Below are 21,149 nucleotides of genomic sequence, written 5' to 3' on the forward strand. Positions count from 1 at the left end.
AAAGTGCTCCTTGGACTAATCAAGTCCAAGAGAAAAAAACTGAGGTAAACTTGGACCTGTCAAAACAAGGCAGGACTAGGCAGTTGTACACATTCAAGAATACAAGAATAATAGTAGAACAACAATACAAAGACATAGAGCCCTTTAACACTGACTCTAATGATACACTTCAATAGTTGTACCAGGTATAACCTGCATCTACCCATGGTATGGCACCACCAAGTTCACAAATACAAACATTCAGATTCAGAACAGCATAATTCTGCAGTTCTGGTGAGATGAAGCAAAATGTTTTACAAAGTCCTCCATATTAATGGAATATGCCCTCCGCTGTTTAGGAGCCCGGCGTGAAGCGGAGGGATCTTAAATCAGCCTGAAAGGGTTGTATTCGCTATAACAACCTCCTCGCTATACATTATCCCGCTTATTACATGGCTACCTACCAAATAAATAAATAATTTGACACAACATATTGATTTAAAAGGGAGTTTATTGATTTAAAAATAATTTATATTGCTTCGGCTAAAGAAAAGTCCGTTCGGTCTCTACGGTTAGAATCCTGCATCCATGGCAACGCTCTGTTTTTCATGACAACGGTCTGTTATACTAAGATTAGTGCTGCATTACACGTGCCAATATGAATAAGCCTACCTAATGTCTGTGATTGTTGCTGAACATTTGCTAACGACATGTTTTAAGCATATTTAGGCTGATACTTTGGCTTTCGATAAAAGTACACGTTAAGTACATGTAGAAATACACGTACTCTACGCGTTGTTGAGGTATTAAAATTCGCACGTTTTTGACCCTCTTGGCTTTCCATATTATATGTCGCGCTTGCCAGTCTCGTTCGCAAAAGAAACAATCCGAGCGTCATATTCAGTCTCTGTGGTTTTGTGCTAAATCGCCGCTGACGTCACTCGAAAGACGATATTCGGATGACGTTGCAGACCTGTCCGGGGACAGTGACGTATCTCTCGCGCGTTGCTGCAGCTGAAGGGAGCGCGGAGCAGGAGAACGCTCGGCACCGCATCGGATCGTTTCACGGATCATGACGCGCGCTTCGCTATCGTGATCGTTGTCAAGCTCGAAGGATCTGATGGAGGGAGCCGCGGCAAGCTCGTCCGCGCTGTCGGAGGACTCGGACTCGGTGCTCGGCGCTGGCTTCGGCTCCGAGGCTGCAGATCTCGGTATGACCCTTGAAATTCATGCGTTCATTTGACGTGAGTGATGGATGAATCGTTCATTTTTATAGTTGATGCATTGATAACACCTGCAGTAGCCTACTGTATACCGTTCTTTAAAATAAATGGCTGTGGTATATGAATATGATTATTAAGAAGTAACATTGTACTGTATATATTCAAATACCGTGGCATTACCAAATCACAGAATCAAGGTACTGATGCAGTGCACTCTATTGTAAGTGAATTGGAGCCATAACAATTATGCAAGAGAATCACTAGCACATTGGACAATACTCGTCCATAGGGTACTATATTAGCTACAGTGAGATAAAGAATTGTGGTATTTAAATATGGTAGTCGGTATATACCGTATTAAAATTGTAAACAGTAGAGTTGCTTTAAGAAAACTGATAACAAATCATTACGTGTATCATACGGTCCAAGTGGATTTTTTAAACTCTGCGTATCAGAATCTTTACTCCATCCAAACATGCCATGCGTTGACAGCTGTCCAAGCAGAACATCCCATCGAGAATACGTGGACTGTCTCTTTCAGGTCCTGTGTTCTCCTGCAGGGCTCTTCTGGACTGCGTTGTGTAGCAGACGCTGTGTTTGCTGGCTGCTAATCCTGTTTTTTTAGCTACGCTTTTCCACACTCAGCATTCCTGTTCATCACAGAGACATCATGTATTTAAACCGTAGACCATTCCCGTCTGAACATCTTTGCTTTAATATCATGGTGTTTTGATGTTTTGCATGTCATTGCTGCAGGTGAATTGGAACAGTTATACATTTTTAGGTCATGAATCATGAATTGATTGTTAGAGTTTTTATTTACTCTGAACGCTTTAGGAAACCGTCTTTTTTCATCAAGAAGCGGTTTGATTTCAGTTGAGCTACACTGTTCTTATGAGACATAAATGTTTAGATGTTAGATTGTAGAATTGTCAGATGTGTGCTTGAGCTGGAACATGTAAAGCTTTTCTGAGTTCAAAGACGCCCTGATGAAATTGTTATTTCTCAGATGTTGCTATTTTATAGTTTAGGAGATGTGACGAATGAGACAATTGTTGAAACTCATAAAGAATATGGAGTTGTAAATCAATGAATCAAACACATTCTAGAGGTCAAATAATCTGGATTTGAGTCAATTTGAAGCAAAATGTTTCAGTTCATATTGAGATCTTCAACAATATTTACTTTTGATTGCAGACTTGACAAATCTGAGCACAGTTTGAGACATTGTTGACATTCAGACTCTTTTTCTATGAAGAAATACCTGAGAAGTCTCCATTTGATCTCTGTTAATATCATTGATGTCTTGGAAAAGAAATTGAGATATCGAAGATGGGTGATTTCCAAAAAAACTTGAAACGTATCATAATACTTTTTATAATTTTTCTGTCGAAGGTTAATTTAAAATGTGAAGTATTTGTGTGTGTGTCAGTTTTTCACCTTTATACAGACTTTCTATATAAATGTAATCTAGCTGTTAACACATTTCAGGAGCAAATGTTTTACTCCAAGTTTATGTACAGTACGATGATTTTAGAAAGTCCAAGTAGACGTCCTGTCTTTCTCTTAAAGATCGAACTCAGATTAGGACAGATAATTCCATGTCAACTCCAAAGAAGCATATCAGGACACAGAGGAATCTTTAGTATTTTAGGCTGGTCTTTAGGAAGGAAATGACATACAACGTGTTTCTGTGTCATATTCTGCATGTTCTTCATAGTCTTTTTGTCATGTTAACAGTGCATGTGCTGTATAAAAACAAGACTATGTGTCATTTGCTTCAGATCTTCTTGTGTGCCATGAGGCATGTTTGTAGAAACCTGAACTATGCGAGTCTTTTACCAACGGACGTGCTTGAACCTGTATGACAACTTTGTATTAAAAAACACACCTACACTCATGGGCGTAAATTTCATTTAACAGGAAAGAGGGGCAATAAACATAACATTTCTCAAGAGCAATTTTTGAAGGTGACAGGAGTAATACAAAATAAAAAATGTACTTATAAAGATATATGAACACAGAGGAAAGCCTTGCTACTATCATTATTGTTACTGGTTCTTTTTGAAGTTTCTCTCTGGTTCAATGAAAAAGCAGTTTTTTATTCAAAACTATTTAGTGCAATTTTTTTAAGTTGTTTACAGTGAAGCCATCAACAAACAATGACGTTTTAACTTTTCTACACTGGTTTGAGGCCAGCTCTGTAATAAATAAAACGGTCGGTTTTAATGGGCATTGGAAATTTTAAGTAGACACCCACTGCTTTGATTGGATAGCAGTTTGCGTAGTTGGAGCCTTCTGTGAATATGGTGAGAGATGTAACGTTAGGTTCCAAATTAGCACCATTCACAGTTTTCGCACAGCATCAGTATTATCTGGAGACCTCTTGTGATTTGTAAATTACCTCCCCACATCAGTATTTCATGTGACGTAATCGCACTGCATGATTTTACTCAAATTTACTGACTTATTTGTGATGTGATGGCAAGGCTTTGCATAGAGTTTGTTTAGCCTATAGTTGTATTTTGTTGAATGATATATGATCGTACCTGTCTGCATTTGAAATCTGTGATCGCGAACCGGAAAAAAGATCACTGTGATCGCGGGTCTCAAATGTTACAAGTTTCCATGATAAATAAACAAACGGGAGACTCCCGGACAACCTCTGCAAGTATTACAAATGACTGAGGTCCCCAGGAGATAGTGCTCAGGGCACATCAAGCGATCTCTAACAAAGCATAGTGACTTATAGTACAAAAATGATTTACTCAAATAAGATTGCTGCACCATTCCTATCGGATCCAAAATTCAGGACACAGCACTACTTTTAAATTTTAGTCATTCCACAAATCCAGTGTCGATCTCTGCCTTGTTCACAAAGGAATCCTCTGAGAAATGAAACGAACAAACGCTTCATGTTTTTCCCACATGAGCTGGAACGTCTTTAAAAATAATCTTTAACCCCGCATTATAAATGTCGGAATCTGAAGGAAGATTATGCAGCGACTGTATTCTTCCACAACCAGGGGTGGCACAATATTTAGCTATCTTTAACTGCATGTTTGTTTATTGCTTGCTCGCTCTATCTAGTTCCGTGCCACTTCAGAATTGTCATGCGCGAACCAGTGGGTGGGGCTAGACAAGTAGTCGTTGATATTTTTCTATGGAGACAGTGTTCAGCCTAACAATGTCGTCATAGATAGGTGTATTCCAGAACCTGGCGTTCGCTGGGCCTTGTGTCAATAACAGATGTAATCTCAGTAACAAGGGGGTTTTCAGTTCTAACACTTACATGATGTTCGTGTGAATATGGTTCCCTCTTATATAACAAAAGCTTGGGTTAAAATTGTGATTTTAATTCATCACTCCTTTACCGAATTAGGTGACTTTTGTGCAATGACTGTTATTGTGAATAAGATATATAAAAGAAATAACGTTTTCTAACTAATCACAAATTATTAAATAGTTATTTTGTAGTTACCGCTCTATATGTAATAAACTATGGGCATAGATGTACTATGTTCATGTTCTTGTACCCAAAAACTCAGTAACAGTGACAGATGATTAAATTCTGTGTTGTACTCATGATGTCTATATGTCTATATTGTGCAAACAGTTTTTAAAAGTATAATTTACTTGCAAAATCTTGCGAAATAACACAAAAATAAACTAAATCCTATTAGTTGTTTCCCTCTTGTCATTTCATACCTGTATGACTTCCTTCCTTCCGTAGAACACAAAAGCAGATATTTTTAAAGTTAATTCAATTTCATTATGACAGCATAAACTCTCATCTAAAGGTTTCAGTACAGATGTCTTTGAACAGACTCTTCAACATTTCTGAATTTATAATATAAATCAACTGTAGTTGTAAGTGTTACGTGCGTTTTGAAAACTGTGTAAATTAACATTTGATTGACTGACGATTGACGCACATCCATCCAGCATCCTGATGGCGTTTATACTGTAACAGTGCAGCTGCTTGATATTGTTTTGATATTCAGTCTCTATTACTTAACAAATGATCAGTCTTTTCCAAGCATTCCTGCGTCCCTCCTGTAAAATGTCCTTAAAGTGCCCTGACGTTGCAGCTCTTAGCGATATGTTCTTGTGCCACCGTTTTCACCTGAACGCTTTCAGATGGTACCTTGACTTTCACTGCTCAGAGGTTTCTCTTATAGAGCTCAGGAGGCTTCTGTAATTGAGCTTATTTATCACCTTTCTTTCATATTACCCTAAAATTTTGAAGGATCAGTCAGTACAAAAAGACACAGAATTTAGCGTTATAGTGTAACATACATTAAAATCTTGCTAGAATTTGATGGAAATAGATAGAGCAAACTCATTTGTGTGGTCTGCGTTCTGGCCAATGTTTTAACATCAGGATGAGAGAAAGGGTTTGTTTTGTAAATGTTGAGACGGTGCAGCTGATGTGCTGTCATGTTTAAGCCCTCTGAATGTCAGAAGACTTTAGGAAACGACAGACTTTCTTGTGTGCACAATACAAAAACACATCTATTGGGGTTTTTGTTCAGTGATGTTTGATCTGATCTTATATGATCTTATTTGATTCAAAGTCTGGAGAGCGTGATGGAGATCAAGAGATTTGTTGTTGAATGTGTTTACAAACAGAGAAGATATGTTCAAGCAGGTTAAAGTTAATAATGTCACACTTCACCTGCACAGTAGATGTGTTGGCACACGACAGGAGTCTGTCATGTTTGCTCTCCATTGCAGCGTCGCATGATTAACACATTTGCTGCGGCAGTGAGCATCAAAAGTCTTTCATTTCTCCTTCACTGCTTGACCATAAGATTTTAATTGGCTGTCAATGTTTTGTCATTCATCGTCTCTGTGAGTAAAAGAGAATCTGTTAAAATCTGAAAATGCACTTCCTTACTGTAATGACTATCCATCTTAACAGACGTATGTTAGACGGCTTTGGCGGAGCATCGATTAAATCCTCCCCTTCAACTGTCAGTCTGCTGCCACCAGTTCCATTTCAAAATGCAACAGTTTTTTATACATCCAATCCAATGAAATTTTATACATTTATCATTTGAAATTCCCTTTCACTCGAAAATGCGTCAAAACACGAAATTAAAAACGATTGCAACCTCTGGTTCACAGGAACTTTTAGAACAATCTTATATTTTGTCTTAAGAACAGTTTTGTGAATCCGGCACCAGCTTCGCAGATGTTTCTTTTGAGAAATGTCAGAGTTTGTCATACTGTATGTCAACAGTTTCTTTAGATTTTTTATTGGTAGTTTTGGGAGAGACAATGCTGATACATAAATGAAACATAACTGAGCTCATGTGAACATATGAACGTTTTTTATATCTAAACATGCATTTATGTCGAGTCTGTATTGTTGGCCTTTGCAAGACGTCCATGTCACTGACACTTCTTCAGGTTTATATGACCGTAATGTGATCTTCGCGTTTCCATGGCGTCCACGGCGACCAGGTTCTGTGTCAGAACACACAACATCACGGTTCTTGATTCTGAATGCCTGCTGTCTTATGTGGTTGCGAGGGTGTTGTGGGTGGTTGCCATGTCATTGTTACACAGTTGCTATTGTGCTCTTAATCTGGATACTTTTTTGTGCTTGTTTGACTGATGATCACAAACGTGTTAAATTAGAAAACTTACAAATGTACAGTGCTGAAGACCCAATACTGGTCCGTCGCTAGGGTGTTCTGAGTGGTTGCTATGGCACAGCTAAGTGTCCTGAAGTAAATGTACTTAATGGAATTTTTTGGCAGCCTATTTAAATCATTAACTAGACATAAAATACTTATTCTTGCTTGAGCAAACTCTGTTAACCGGGAGACGGAGAGATCTAAATTAATACATGAGTTTAGCAAACAAAGGACACTAAAAAGAACATTTTGTTTTTTATTTGTACGATTTGTTTCTTTAAGCAGTGTCATTATTTTCTACATCTGGTTTTGGTGAAGCCGCTAGAAGTTGTGTTTTATTTAAGTCTCAGCCTATTCTCAGATGACTCTCATACAAATACAGGTAAAACAAGAATCAAACTTGTGTAATTGTTAAAACACATGAAGAGTGTAGCGGTGTGAATGACTGTAGTTTGTTTGGGGCCAAATAATCTGGATTTGAGTAAATTTGATGAGACATGTTTGAGTTGATATTGAGATCTTCAATAATGTTGACTTTTGATTGTAGACTTGACAAATCTAAGCCCAGTTTGACACATTGTTGACATATCTTCTCAAATTGTAATGAAAGAGACAATTGTGACATTTCTGACTCTCTGAGGAGAAGATCTCATTAGTTTTTTTCTCTGATATTTGTATGATGTTCTGACATGTTCACAGCTTCTTCAGGATGAAACACAAACAGCATGTGCTGATGCCACAGGCTGCAGTCGTGCTTTACATAAGGCTTTTGTAACTAAATGCTTGAGTTTAATCGAGCCGATAAGGAGAAAGCCATCCATGTGCCTGAGATCAGATGATCAGATAAACTCTCAGCCAAAAACCTGCAGTGATACTTGAGGTTACAAAACGCAAGGCTTGTACTTCAATTAAATTAACCTTAGACCTCCATTAATGAGTTCTATCAAAAATGACACAAAAGAAGATCTTTTGAAGAATGTTGATTATCAAACAACACTGAACCCCATTAACTTCCATTTTAGGAACACAAAACAGCTTAGACATTTCTCAAAATAACTTATTTTGTGTTGCACCAAAGAAAGTGTCTTATACAGATTATGTGAATATTCAGTCACTCTGTGTTATTTAGATTCACTGGAAAGTTCTTAGTTTGAAGATTAGTGATGTCTGAAATGGGTTTTCTGTTATTTAAAGCACACGTGTCGCGTTGGCACACAGATCTGAGAAAACATAATTTCTTTGCAGTTCGCATGCAGTTGCGCGACTGGCTGAGTGATGATGTGCCTGATTTTGAAACATTACAGTAATATTGAGCAGGGGTGCATTTCCCAAAAGCATCGTTAGCCAACCGTGGTCGCAAGTTTTATCAATTCAGCATAGTTCAACGATTCAAGTGTTTCTCGAAACCATCGTTCCAACGATCAACCCTAAACAGCATGGCAAAGTTGCGCAGTTGGAACTACATCATGCTTTTGAGCACAATAAGCAAGCAACATGTTGTGGCATTGAGGCCTAGTAGTTAGACTCGTAACCAGAAGGTCACAGGTTTGATTCTCTGCACCAGCAGGTAGCGACTGACGTGCCCTTGATCAAGGCACCTAACCCATCGTGTGCTCCCCGGGAGCTGTAGTGATAGCTGCCCACTGCTCCGGGTGTGTGTGTTTCGGTCTTGCAGTGCGTGTGGTCACTATACTCACTGGATGGGTTAAATGCAGAGGTCACATTTAGGTTATGGCTAACCATAACTGACAAATAGGTCACTTTCCTTCTATATCCATACTTTTAAGTATATATAAATTCAAGTTTACATCTTTAAGTTTGTCAAGAAAATACAAGGGCTGTTTTTAAAAAGTGAACCTAGGACCCTGGTGAATCCCTTGGCGAAGTGACGTAGGAGGAAACTTATGAATGAATTTAAAATCGTGAAATAAAACAAAAGAGAACAAAAATAGTGAGTAGTTTTTAAATGAAAAGTACGTTATTAATTCGATCTGAACATATTTATTTGTAATCATCATTGCGATTCGCAGCCTCATCACTAGATGCTGCTAAAGTCTACACGTTGCATATATAAACTATGACTGGGTAAAAGATACAATTTCAAAAATTATAGCTGAATTTACTATTTAGAGGTATGTGTTTAGGTAAAATGATCATCTTGTTTTATTCTGTGAACTACTAACAATATAAAAAAAAAAAAATCCAAAAAAAGTATTGTTTATTTTTTACGTATATTTGCTGAAAATGAAAACAGTAGAAACAGGCGAAAATGAAAGAAAATATGCTCTGTATTTTGCAAATTTGCCCCGCCTCTCTGAAACGCGCAGATTTTTTTACAAAGCTCATCGCTCTGAAAAGCGAGGTGTGCTATGATTGGCCAGTTAACCAGTGCGTAGTGATTGATCGAATACTGCTAGTGTGTGATGGAAATGTAACGCCTCTCACCATATTCAGAACATCATGTTCCCAGACAGATATCATCGGTACTTTCCTTATCCATTCGAGGCGGAATCTTGGTGGGAAAATTAAGATGATAAAGCCGATACAACAATTTCGCCAGCGTGACTTGAGCAGGATGTGAAGGATTGGTAATGTTTTTAAAAATATATTATGTTAAATATTTAAAAACAAAAGCTATTAGCTAACTTCTTTTACCTTTTATAAATGACGTTATAAAGATTTATCGTTAGTGATCAACCAGTGTTACGCCATGTCTGGTCGCGACTCAATAAATACTATAAACCACATTATAAAGACTTAAACACTTTTAGTGCTGCGCGCACGTAAAAAAAAAAAATTTTATATTAAAAAATATACTTACAGTCTACTGTCCTTGCGAAGTTGTAATGGTTGAAATTGCCCCACTTTTTAACCAAAGCTTTCGTGCACAGCCCGCCTTGATCTCTCTCAGGTTCATGAAGTAATCATCTCTGAAATGCGCTGTACACACTTGAATATTCGGATTGTATTGTTCTGGAACAGTATTTAAAATGTAACCAATAAATTTTATTTGTGTCATCTTTTGGAAGGGCAAACAAAGAGGCTTTCTTTTTGCAAACGAAACACAAAGCTTCTCCACGACATGGCTGCGGCAGCGATGATTCAATGAGATTTACAAGTTTGCGCACCTTACATGGGTATAGATTTGGGCGGTCTTAGTCGTCATACCACGAAATGATGTAGATACGTGGGGGTGTGGTTACACGAGGCGTTTCAGGCAGGTCTGTGTGAGCATGCATCTTTTCTTCTGACACTTTAATTTTAGCAATTTTACGTGTCTAATACATGCAATTTATAAAACACCAAAGACACGGAAAAACATCTATTCGCGCCATATGACCGCTTTAAATTCAGGCACGTCAGGAGAAAATGAGCAAGAGAAGCTGTGTTAGTAGTATTTTGTTCCTTTAATATCAGAGAATTTGTCTTTGTTTTATTGTCATCCTGTATTTTTTAAAATACAGGTATTTTTATTTTGTTTTGTAACGTTTATATTATGTAATATCCATCTTACTAGTTTGAATTCTATGTTAAATATAAGTGGGTTTGTCATATACTCTTTTATTATTTATGGATTGTTTGTTAGAAATAAAAACGAGCAAACATTTTGAGCATAAGTTTGTTAAAAGAAAATGTAAGATGTAAAGATCTAATGTTAAAGACCAAAAATGTCGTCAAACTTTTATTAGTCGGTGGAGAAAACGCTCATCCCTGAATAATACAAATAGCACATTTTCCCAATTACCCCGAGTACGACATTTAGAACATGAATTTTTATTCTGGTTTCATAACTTAATAGACATTTCATCATGTTTGACTTTTAGCAACTGTTGAATCTCACGTTTTACCCGGTTTTATCTATAGTTAATACTTGTGTGCTTAGGTGAGTGTGTGTAGAAGTGATTTTGTGTGTGCACGTCTGTGTGTGTGTGCACGGTGTGTCCTGATCCTTATCCTAACACACACTGTTACTGTAGATTACCAGAGAACATTCCAGTCTCAATCCTCAGACTAATACATGTTCTGGTGTTACATTTATTTGACGCACCGAAATATTATTGCCCTTTGTTTTGTGTGTCTGTTCAATATATTATTATATCTACATCAGAAAACATTTAATGTTAAACTTGTTCAGTTCATGAATGTGCTGGTATTTATGAGTGAAATTGTAAGAAGCTTCTGGTCGTAACCCGACGGTCTGATGTGCCCTCGTTCTTGGCACGCTGATGCTTTCCTGGTCTTATCCTTCAGTGGGCGGATTCAGGTCTTAAACTCTGGTCTCAATTGGCTGTCAGAGATTGTCCAGTTTGTTATTACAGCAGATTAGTTTCTCCTGTCAATCCAATTGAGCTTCAACATCTCATAGACTGATCCGTCTCCATATATACACCAGCGACACAAACCGTGAGGATTCATCTGAGGCGTGAGTGTGCGTTTCTAACTTTAATACTTTTGTATAACAGGTATTGTTGATAAATTTCTCATGCATTGTTTCCTGTGCCAAAAAAATCTTCAATCAACATGATTTATTACCATATTGCTCTGGTTTTAAGGATCAATTTGATAAAAAATAATAAGCAGGAAAACATATATTCTTGAAGTCGCCTAAACGTATTAATTTAAGCAATTTTGCTTTTAAGTGCTCTTCAAGGAAATCATGGTTCTTTTGCATTCTTAAGTGCATTTATACACTGCAAATGATATTCTCACTAAGCATTTTTCTCGTCTAATATCTAAACATTCTTAAATTAAGAGACACTTTCTTGACAAGAAAAGTGACCCAAGATATTTAGTCTTTCTTTACGAAAGACAAACAAAGGATTAGAGTCTTTTATGTTAAAAGCAAGCAAAAAAATCTGCCATTGGGGTGAGAAAAAAAACTTGAATTAGTTACTTGAGAAAAAAGGCAATCTTAATTTAAGATAATTTTCCTCACCCCGTTTTTGTTTTGCTTGATTTTACCATAAAGTTATTTAATTCTTACAGCATATTATTTGTCATAAAATAAGACTAACTATCATAGGTCACTTTTCTTGTCAAGTGAGTGTATATTGATTTGGGAAGTTTTAGATATTTTTACCAAAAACAAGAAAAAAATGCTTCGTAAGAATATATATTTTTTCCATTTATATAAATACAGCATGTTATGTGTCTAAGCTGTTAAATGTACAAATGCACACAAGTGACGTTAGCCTTCAGCTGGTTGTAGTGTTCTGGAGGATCTTTGGGCATTTGTTCGGGTCATATCTGAGGTTTTGTTAAGCTTGAGGCACTCATTATGTGTTCACAAAACATTTCTTTAATTGATGGAAGCATATTTGTGACATTCTCTAGTTTGTGTTTTTTATGAATATGGAGTCAGACGTCCTCGGGCTTTCACGCTGCATTGACTGTAATGTGTTTGGACAGATTTTGGCTTCACCCACAGTCTGAACTGATGCTGACACTGTTGTTATGGTAGATATCTCTCATCTTTAATGATACAGCTGCGTCGGTGTAGCAGATTTTTACAGAGTTTTACACATTTAGTTTAGTGTAGATTTAGTATGTATAGTAAACAGGTATGTGTTTACCCTTTTGAGGGCCCCCAGCCAAGACCTGAGGCCCTCCACACATCCATACAAAAAAATTCATTGTACAACAGTAATATTGAGTATATAGACATTGAGACATATGTCACCTGGATTTATTTTACTTTGAACCACATAACAGCTCACAAAATTGTTTCCCGTCATGTATTTCTTGGTCTTGTGGCAGAATCATGGCAGGATTCCCTGTTTTATGTGTAGAGAGGCATCTTGGTCCCTTTTGACCTTCCACATGCTCTCTCCAGGTCTCCTCTCTGTTCCCGCCCTTTCGTCTCTTTAGTTTCATTGTTAATTTGTTCATGCCCCGCACCTGTCCCTTCTTATTTTCCACCTCTTTAAATAGTCCTCATGTTTCATTGTCCTTTGCTCGGCCATTGTGTTTAGCTGTGTGTACTCACTTGCATGTGCCTAGTCCTATTCACTAGTATTTCATGTATCCTGTATTCTGCTTAATCGGATGTTTTCAGTGTACCACCCTTGTGTCACTTGTTCCTGTTGTTGAAGCTCCTGTCAAGTCTAGTAAGTGTTCAGTTTACTTTATGTCTATTGTTGTTTATCTCAGTTTAGTGTTAGTTAGTCTACATCCAGTTATTATCCTGTTTGTGCTGTTACACCCCATCGTGGGATCTCTTCTCCTTCAGCGACGACTCTACCTTCAATACAGGGGACTGATTGCTCGCCGTTGAAAAGCGCCTGCAGCGGATTCGACCTCCTGCTCAGCGGATTCGCTATCCAGCAGTGCCAGTCTTTTCAACGCTAAAATATCTTATTTGCTGAGCAAATTTCCACATGGTTGTCACGACAGATGCCACCAACACAGGTTCTGGGGCTCTGTGTGATGGCATGCCGGCTTTCGCCCACAGGCCGGATTGGGAAAGAGGCCTGCAAATCAACTGCCTGGAGATGCAGGCAGTACTGCTGGCCATTCACAACTTCCTGCTGGTTATATGGGGATGCCACGTCTTAGTCCGGTCGGACAGTATGATGGTGGTGTCTTACATAAATCACCAGGGGGCCTCTCCTAAAGGCACCTTTTCTCCCTGGTTCTTTGCCTCTTTGAATGGGCCCAGTTCAATCTGGGAACACATGTGCGGGCAAACTGAACTGGGGAGAGGACATGTTATCTCGGAGCAACGCCCATAAAGAAGAATGGACACACCACCCTCTGACGGTTCAGAACTTCTGGGAGATTTTCGGCAAGGCAGAGGTCGACCTATTTGCCTCAGAAGACAATTATCATTGTCCAACCTCCTTTTCGAAGAACAGGGACACCTTGGCCCACTCTTGGCCCAATAGGCTCCTCTATGCTTTCCCCCCGATCACTCTGATATCGCAGACAAACAGAAGGATCAGAGACCAGGCGCACAGCCTTAGAAGTGCTCTGGGCGAACCAGCCTTAGATCAAGGACCTGTCTCAGCTGCTTGTGGCAGCCCCGTGGCCGATTCCCCTGAGACAAGACCTCCTTTCTCAGGCAAGCAACAAGATTTGGCACCCTCAGCCCGAGCTGTGGGCTCTGCACCCTCTGGCCTCTCGAAGGGAGCGAACGGTCCTCCCGGAGAGTGTCACGAATACTATCTCTCAAGCTAGAGTGCCGTCCACAAGAGGGCAGCCCTGTCCTCCTCGCCCCTCTATTATCCCTGTATGGGATCTGAAGAGCTCTCCCTTTGCAGTCTGTGTACTTTTGTTCCCTGACGCTAAAGACTGCTCTGCTGCTAGAGCTGGCATTCATTAAACTCATGGGCATTGAGCCTTGCCGGTCTTGAATTTGGGCTGGACTACTCTAGGGTGGTCCTCAAACCGAGACATGGCTACGTAACGAAGGTGCTCTCTAGTCCTTTTAGGGCGGAGTTAGTGATGCTTTCTGCGCTCCCCTCCTCTGAGCAGGACCCGGAGCTTAACCTGCTCTGCCCCGTCAGAGCACTGAAGGTTTACATCAAATGTACCGCCCCCTTCAGGCGCTCAGAACAGCTCTTTCTTTGTTTCATTGACAGCACCAAGGGGTCCCGGTCACTAGCATATTCTTCCTTCGGCCTTCAATACCCCAAGTGAGGTAGAGCCCACTTTACTAGAGTCATCGCCTGGTCCTGGGCTTGGTCTATAGGTGCGTCTATAGTAGAGATTTGTGCGGCGGACTGTTGGGCTTCACCTACCACATTTACAAGATTCTATAGTCTGGATGTCCCGCCCTTACAGGCTCGGGTCCTCTCTGCTTGAGGACTAACACTAGGTTGCCAGTACTACGCACACTGTCATTGGGACTACGGATAGGGCCACCTCTTAGCTTGGCCCTGTCTGCTCGGCAGGGCTTCCCTGCTCATGCTTGGCCCCCAAACCTTGTTCCGGGGTGGTCTTGAGTTATCGTTCCTCTTGTACCTCAAACCTTTAACATGCTTCATTTATGGATAAATTATTTAAGGAAAAGCCCATAACTGTAAATAAAACAGCTTTTGATTAAACTGTCCAATAACTTTTGGTCCCTTAAAAAAGGGGGGTGCTTCATATTGAGGAGCTGTAATTCCTAAAGCATTCAGCTAATCTGGATCTGAATACACTCTAAATAAAGCCAAGAGTGTGCATATTAAGACAATATTCCTTTTAAACTGTAACTCGAATACATTTGATACAGAGCTAAAATAACAAAAAATGTGATTCTGTCCAAATATTTTTGGACCTAACTGTATATATACATATTATAAACATAATTTATTCCCTGTAGCAGTATTTGCTTGTGGTGGTTTTCATCAGACAGATCTAAGATGGCAATTGTTGCCTCAAAGTATGTTCAGTTCTCCTCACATTTTGTTTTGCTCTGTTTCTCATTGAGTTTTCTCTCAGGTCTGAGATATTTGAGCGTGCCTGTGAGCGGTGTCAGCTCAGACCATAGCAGGTCAGTCTGAGTCTGACACACAAATATTATTAGTATTGATTTTGGCTCTTTTTAGCCAGCAGAGCTGTCAGAGAGCATATGATTCAGAAAATAATTTTAAATCTTTCAAAAGATAAAATCGTGCATGTTTCAGTATATCTCTTGCAGTCAAACTGCACTTGAACATGTCTCTCTCGCTCTCTTCTTCTGCTCTTATTACCTGGCTCCCGAGCACATGGACATCCACAAGACACTGTCAACAAATCATAAAACACACACACACACGCGTGCACACACAGAGATTTTTGGATAAAAGCGTCTGCCAAATGACTAAATGAGATGCTAAAAAGCTTTACATAGTGAACATTCACGATGAAAACATTTCTGTTTGGTTCCGACACACTGATGTGACTCAATCTAACAAACATCTCACAGTCATATTTAAAACAGAAATCAACCCAAAAATAATAGAAACCAATGCAATTTTGTCCTACTTTTATGACCTAATTTTGATCATAAATATTTAAGGTGCTTACACATTATGGTGCATTCTTTCCACAAAATATGATTTTTACATGTTAATTTGTAATCTTTTGTGGTCAGATGTGAGCTGGACGTGTTTTCGTGACATTCATCCGTGTAGCAGGATGAATCGATGTGTAAAAAGGTTTGTCGCTGCTCTAATTCTCGGCTATTAATTTGTTCCTCTCGGGTGTAAAGCGGGTCAGGTCATCTTGACTTCATTCCGCAGCGAAACGTGCAGGAGTAATGATTGAGAGGTTTACATATGTTTAGCTCTGCCCCTTCCCCAGAATAACAAAGCTGCAGATTCACACACTTTTCGTTGCAGATTCAATTCATGTATGATATTTGTTTAGGCAGTGATCCACATTTTTTTGTCTGAAAGATTGGTCACAATATCTGTTTCTCTCTGTGTCATTTCAGACGATGGTTTAAAGAAGACCTACATAACAGAGGTAATAAAAAATATTGTTTATTTCTGTAATAACAAAATATTCTTCTTTTTTTTTAAATGCGGTCGATTCGATATCGATTCTCAAAAGCTGGGAATTTCTTTTAAATTTCTGCAAGCACTGAACATTCATAAATGTGAATGTTATTGCTACTACTATCCACTAGATGTCACTTTTATTTTTTTTTATAACAGGGAGCATATCATTCATTTATTTCTTCATTGACATGCCAGATCTTTGTGTCATCTGATTTAACATCACCTTCACATAAAAGGCAGTGGTTCATATGATTGCAGCCTCTCTTTACAGCTGATTTTGTGAAATTTTGTTTGTTATATCTTAAATGTAAAATAACCTGACCCTGTTTGATCAAGGCTTCTGTTTCAATATAACCAAGTGTACCCAAAAAGAATGTTTAATATACAGGTTTGTGGCTCTTCATTTCTTTTTTTAATTCACCTTTGTAACCTGATGTTTTCTGATCTTTTTTAGAAATATCTATAGGATTTAAATCTAATATCATTGACTCGAATCAAGAATGCTAAAAATGACTAAACGAACTGAGAGCTTGCGCATCTGAATCGAATAAGAGCATCAGAATCGATACCCAGCCCTTTACGTGTTAATGTTCTCATGTTCATAGCGGATGAATTATTTTTTCTACGAAGTTGCTCTTTTGAAGTTTATAAAGCATTCATTCATCTCAGATAATTCTCTCAAAATTGTAGCAGGAATAGAAGTAGAAACAAACAGGATGGTTATTTTTCTTGCGAGGAATATCTGAGAAGACCGAGTCTTTTGATCTCATTTCTGTCATGCCAGTCGAGATATGAAAGAAATTTATGATGCGCATCATTTGTCCCATCATTCGTGTTTGTTCAGATGCCGTCATCATCCTCCCATCTCGGTTCTGGTCCAGAGAAGAAGATTGGTCACAGGAGAGTAGATGCGACCGGTGAGACCACTTACAAAAAGGTGCGTGTGAGGTTAACTTCATGAATATCTTCATAGAAAATTTATTATCAAGTCATATTTTCACACATTTTTCAATACACAGATTACATTTTTTTTATAAATGTTTATTATTAAGAACACTCGAAAGTATTTTTATAAGTGTTTCTCACACTTTTGGATCCCTGTATATATACACACATTTATAATATCATACAATTTAATGACAGCAAATAGGACATAAAAATATATCTTTAAAGTAGATTTTAATCGCAAAAGTTAAAAATTGTGCATTGTCTTTTATGAAGACTATCAGGAGAATATGATGTCTGTTTATCAGATGTCAACTCATATTTTCGTCTATAACAAATAAAAATCTCTATAAGACTTCCAGAAGAGTTTGCTGTTTGTATGTTGTTATCCATGTGTTGAATGGGAAGGATTGAGGAGTGATGTGAGATTTGTGTGTCCACAGACGACCTCGTCTGCTCTGAAAGGAGCCATTCAGCTCGGCATTGGCTACACCGTGGGAAACCTGAGCTCCAAACCTGAGAGAGATGTTCTCATGCAGGATTTCTACGTGGTGGAGAGCATTTTCTTCCCGAGGTCTGTTTGTGTGTCAAATTTATTCTTCAACATATATGACTGAAATGATCTAAAAAAAAAAATTGTCAGAAGGCTTATTGCTTAATGTATAAAATGAGTGATGTGGAGAAATCTATAAATGTTCTATATGTTAATTTATTTTTCAAAAATGTTTTAAAAATGAATGACATTTAATTAATAAAAAGCTTATCAATAAGCTGATTGATAATAAGACAAGACATATTCCTTTTTTTATCCAAAGCAACTTACAATGACTTGCAAATATCAGTAAATTTTTTCATCTGAGGCCAGAACTCTCTCTCTCTCTCGCTCAGTGAGGGCAGTAATCTAACCCCAGCGCATCACTATCCAGACTTCAGATTTAAGACGTATGCTCCGGTGGCATTCCGATACTTCAGAGAACTCTTCGGGATTCGACCGGATGACTATCTGGTGAGACGTTGATTGTCAAAGACACAAGATCAAAATGTTGTGTCAGGGCTCTTCTCTGAGATGATTCACCCAAAATGTATTTCAGGGCAAAATGTTAAAGACACAGAAATCAATTGTTGACCAACAATTACAGTAAGAATATAATGGTATCAAACTGAGATTACTGAGATCTCCTCTGAACCAAGTGGTGTGTGTGTTCACATGTGTTGCACATGTGTGGGTTCACGTGTATGTGTGCACATGTGTGTGTGTTCACGTGTGTGTGCGCGCGTGTGTTTACGTGTGTTCACATTTTTTTTGTTATTGTGTGGGTGTGTGTGTTTGCGCTTGTTGTGTGTGTGTGTGTGCGTGTGATGTTTTTGGGGTAGGGCAGTCATCGGTGTAGGTGTTTCATGTTTAATTATGAGATTTGCTTCGATGTCTCCGTATATGTTTATTAAAGCTCCGATGTTGTCCTGTATGAAGTCACAGCTTCATGTTCTATTCGTGTTTTATTCTTCTTTCTGATTGGTCAGCTTCAGGCTATCAGATTACCACGCAAACAGAGTATGTTTGGAATGGTGTACTACTACTATGCACATTTATTGAGATCCGTCCTTACTATTCCATCGGGCAATTTTTACATTTCTTTGACTCATGATTTGATGTTGTGCACAAAATTAGAAATGTGAAGTGTGTATTAAGAGACTCACTGAATTTTAAATGTAACATATATGTTATATTCTTAATAAAACTGAACAGTGATCAATTTATCAATAACATGTTATCAATTATTCAGTTTAGAACCCTCTCAGATTAGATAATGGCAAATGCTTTTACAGTTGTGTTCAAAATTATTCAACCCCCAATGCTGTAAATGGTTTTAGGGAATTTAGCGTACATTTGTAATTGTATTCAGAATGAAATCCAACAAGACTTCTTAAAGAACCATATGCAACTAAAATGAAATCAATTAGTTTTGTAATACAGTAGTAAATGTTTCTTTTGTGAATTCTTCATTGACATAATTATTCAACCCCTTAAAGACTACCACTCTGAAGAACAGAGGTTCAATGAAGTGTTTTCAATCAGGTATTGAAAACACCTGTGGATATCAGGGAGCAGCAATAAAGCCTAATAAGCACAAATTAGGCAGCTTTAAAAAGACTGTGATACTCAGCTCCTTCTAGACATTTACTGGTGTGGTTACAAACATGATGAGGTCAAGAGAATGGTCCAGGAAGACAAGAGAACAGGTGATTACTCTTCACAGGAAGGGCAATGGCTATAAGAAGATTGCAAAGATGTTAAACATACCAAGAGACACCATAGGAAGCATCATTCGCAAATTCAAGGCAAAGGGCACTGTTGAAACGCTACCTGGTCATGGCAGAAAGAAGATGCTGACTTCGACTGCTGTGCGCTACCTGAAGCGTAGAGTGGAGAAAAGTCCCCGTGTGACTGCTGAGGAACTGAGAAAAGATTTGTCAGATGTGGGTACTGAAGTTTCTGCTCAGACAATACGGCGCAGCCTGCGTAATTAAGGCCTCCATGCCAGAACTCCCAGGCGCACCCCCTTGCTGTCCCCAAAGAATAAGAAGAGTCGACTGCAGTATGCCAAAAGTCATGTGGACAAACCACAGAAGTTTTGGGATAGTGTTCTGTGGACTGATGAAACAAAATTAGAACTGTTTGGGCCCATGGATCAATGCTATGTTTGGAGGAGGAAGAACAAGGCCTATGAAGAAAAGAACACCTTGCCTACTGTGAAGCATGGCGGGGGGTCAATCATGCTTTGGGGCTGTTTTGCTTCTGCAGGTACTGTGAAGCTTCAGCTTGTGCAAGGTACCATGAATTCTCTTCAGTACCAGGAGATATTGGATGACAATGTGATGCAGTCCGTCACAAACCTGAGGCTTGGAAGACGTTGGACCTTTCAACAGGACAATGATCCCAAGCATACCTCCAAGTCCACTAGAGCATGGTTGCAGATTAAAGGCTGGAACATTTTGAAGTGGCCATCGCAGTCACCAGACTTAAATCTGATTGAGAACCTCTGGTGGGACTTAAAGAAAGCAGTTGCAGTGCGCAAGCCTAAGAATGTGACTGAACTGGAGGCTTTTGCCCATGATGAATGGGCGAGGGATACCCGTAGATCGCTCCAAGACACTTGTGTCAAGCTATGCTTCACGTTTAAAAGCTGTTATAACTGTAAAAGGATGTTGTACTAAGTACTAAGATTGAATGTCACTTGGGGGTTGAATAAAACTGATAATGATGTGAGCTCAGAAAATACATTTGTGGTTATTTCATTATAAATGTTATGTTATATTTGTCTGACCTACACGTGCCTCTTTGATTTAATTGTAAGCAGGATGACTGAATGATCATAATCAATGTCAAACCGACCAAAACAATCAATTTCAGTGGGGGTTGAATAATTTTGAACACAACTGTAGCTGCCACAAATCAGTGTCAATTCAATTTGTTTAAAATGAGGTCAGAGAAACAGGAATGATGATGTGTGTGCATTTGCAGGTTAGGTGTTGTGTAATGGTTTATGGGATGTTTTTTTCGTTCATCTGTTATTTATTTGAAAGCATTATTATAATTGTGTAGTGATTCATCTAGTTCAAGTTTAAAAAAGATGTTTCAAAGATGTTTGAAATTCCTTAAAGTAATAATTCACCCCAAAAATGAAAATTGTTGTTCCAAATCTGTTTAAATGTCTTTACTTGATGAACACAGAGAAAGATAATTGATAGAATGCTTATAACCAAACAGATCTAGCTCCCCATTGACCCCATAGTAGGAAAAAAAGTGCCCTGCAACTGTTTGCTGTCCTACATTCTTCAAATGTAGGGGGGGGGAAATCGGTCTGGTTATAAGCATTCTTCAGAATATC

At 38.6% G+C, this 21,149-nt stretch overlaps 1 protein-coding gene across 3 annotated transcripts in view; it reads left to right on the plus strand.

The window, feature by feature from the left end:
* Positions 1 to 849: 849 nt before the first annotated feature.
* Positions 850 to 21,149, plus strand: part of pip5k1cb (phosphatidylinositol-4-phosphate 5-kinase, type I, gamma b) — a 64,118-nt gene continuing 43,818 nt past the window's right edge. For 2 of the 3 annotated variants that reach the window (XM_056742816.1, XM_056742817.1), the window contains exons 1-5: positions 850 to 1,190; positions 16,248 to 16,279; positions 17,159 to 17,251; positions 17,703 to 17,833; positions 18,148 to 18,265. In XM_056742816.1, coding sequence (XP_056598794.1) covers positions 1,100 to 1,190; positions 16,248 to 16,279; positions 17,159 to 17,251; positions 17,703 to 17,833; positions 18,148 to 18,265 — 465 coding nt within the window. In that variant the 5' untranslated portion in view covers positions 850 to 1,099. Of the gene's footprint in view, positions 1,224 to 16,247; positions 16,280 to 17,158; positions 17,252 to 17,702; positions 17,834 to 18,147; positions 18,266 to 21,149 lie in introns of all 3 variants that reach the window. The other variant, XM_056742818.1, reaches the window with a different exon arrangement.

The sequence above is a fragment of the Triplophysa dalaica genome, chromosome 3, assembly GCF_015846415.1.
Source record: "Triplophysa dalaica isolate WHDGS20190420 chromosome 3, ASM1584641v1, whole genome shotgun sequence".
Lineage (NCBI taxonomy): Eukaryota > Metazoa > Chordata > Actinopteri > Cypriniformes > Nemacheilidae > Triplophysa > Triplophysa dalaica.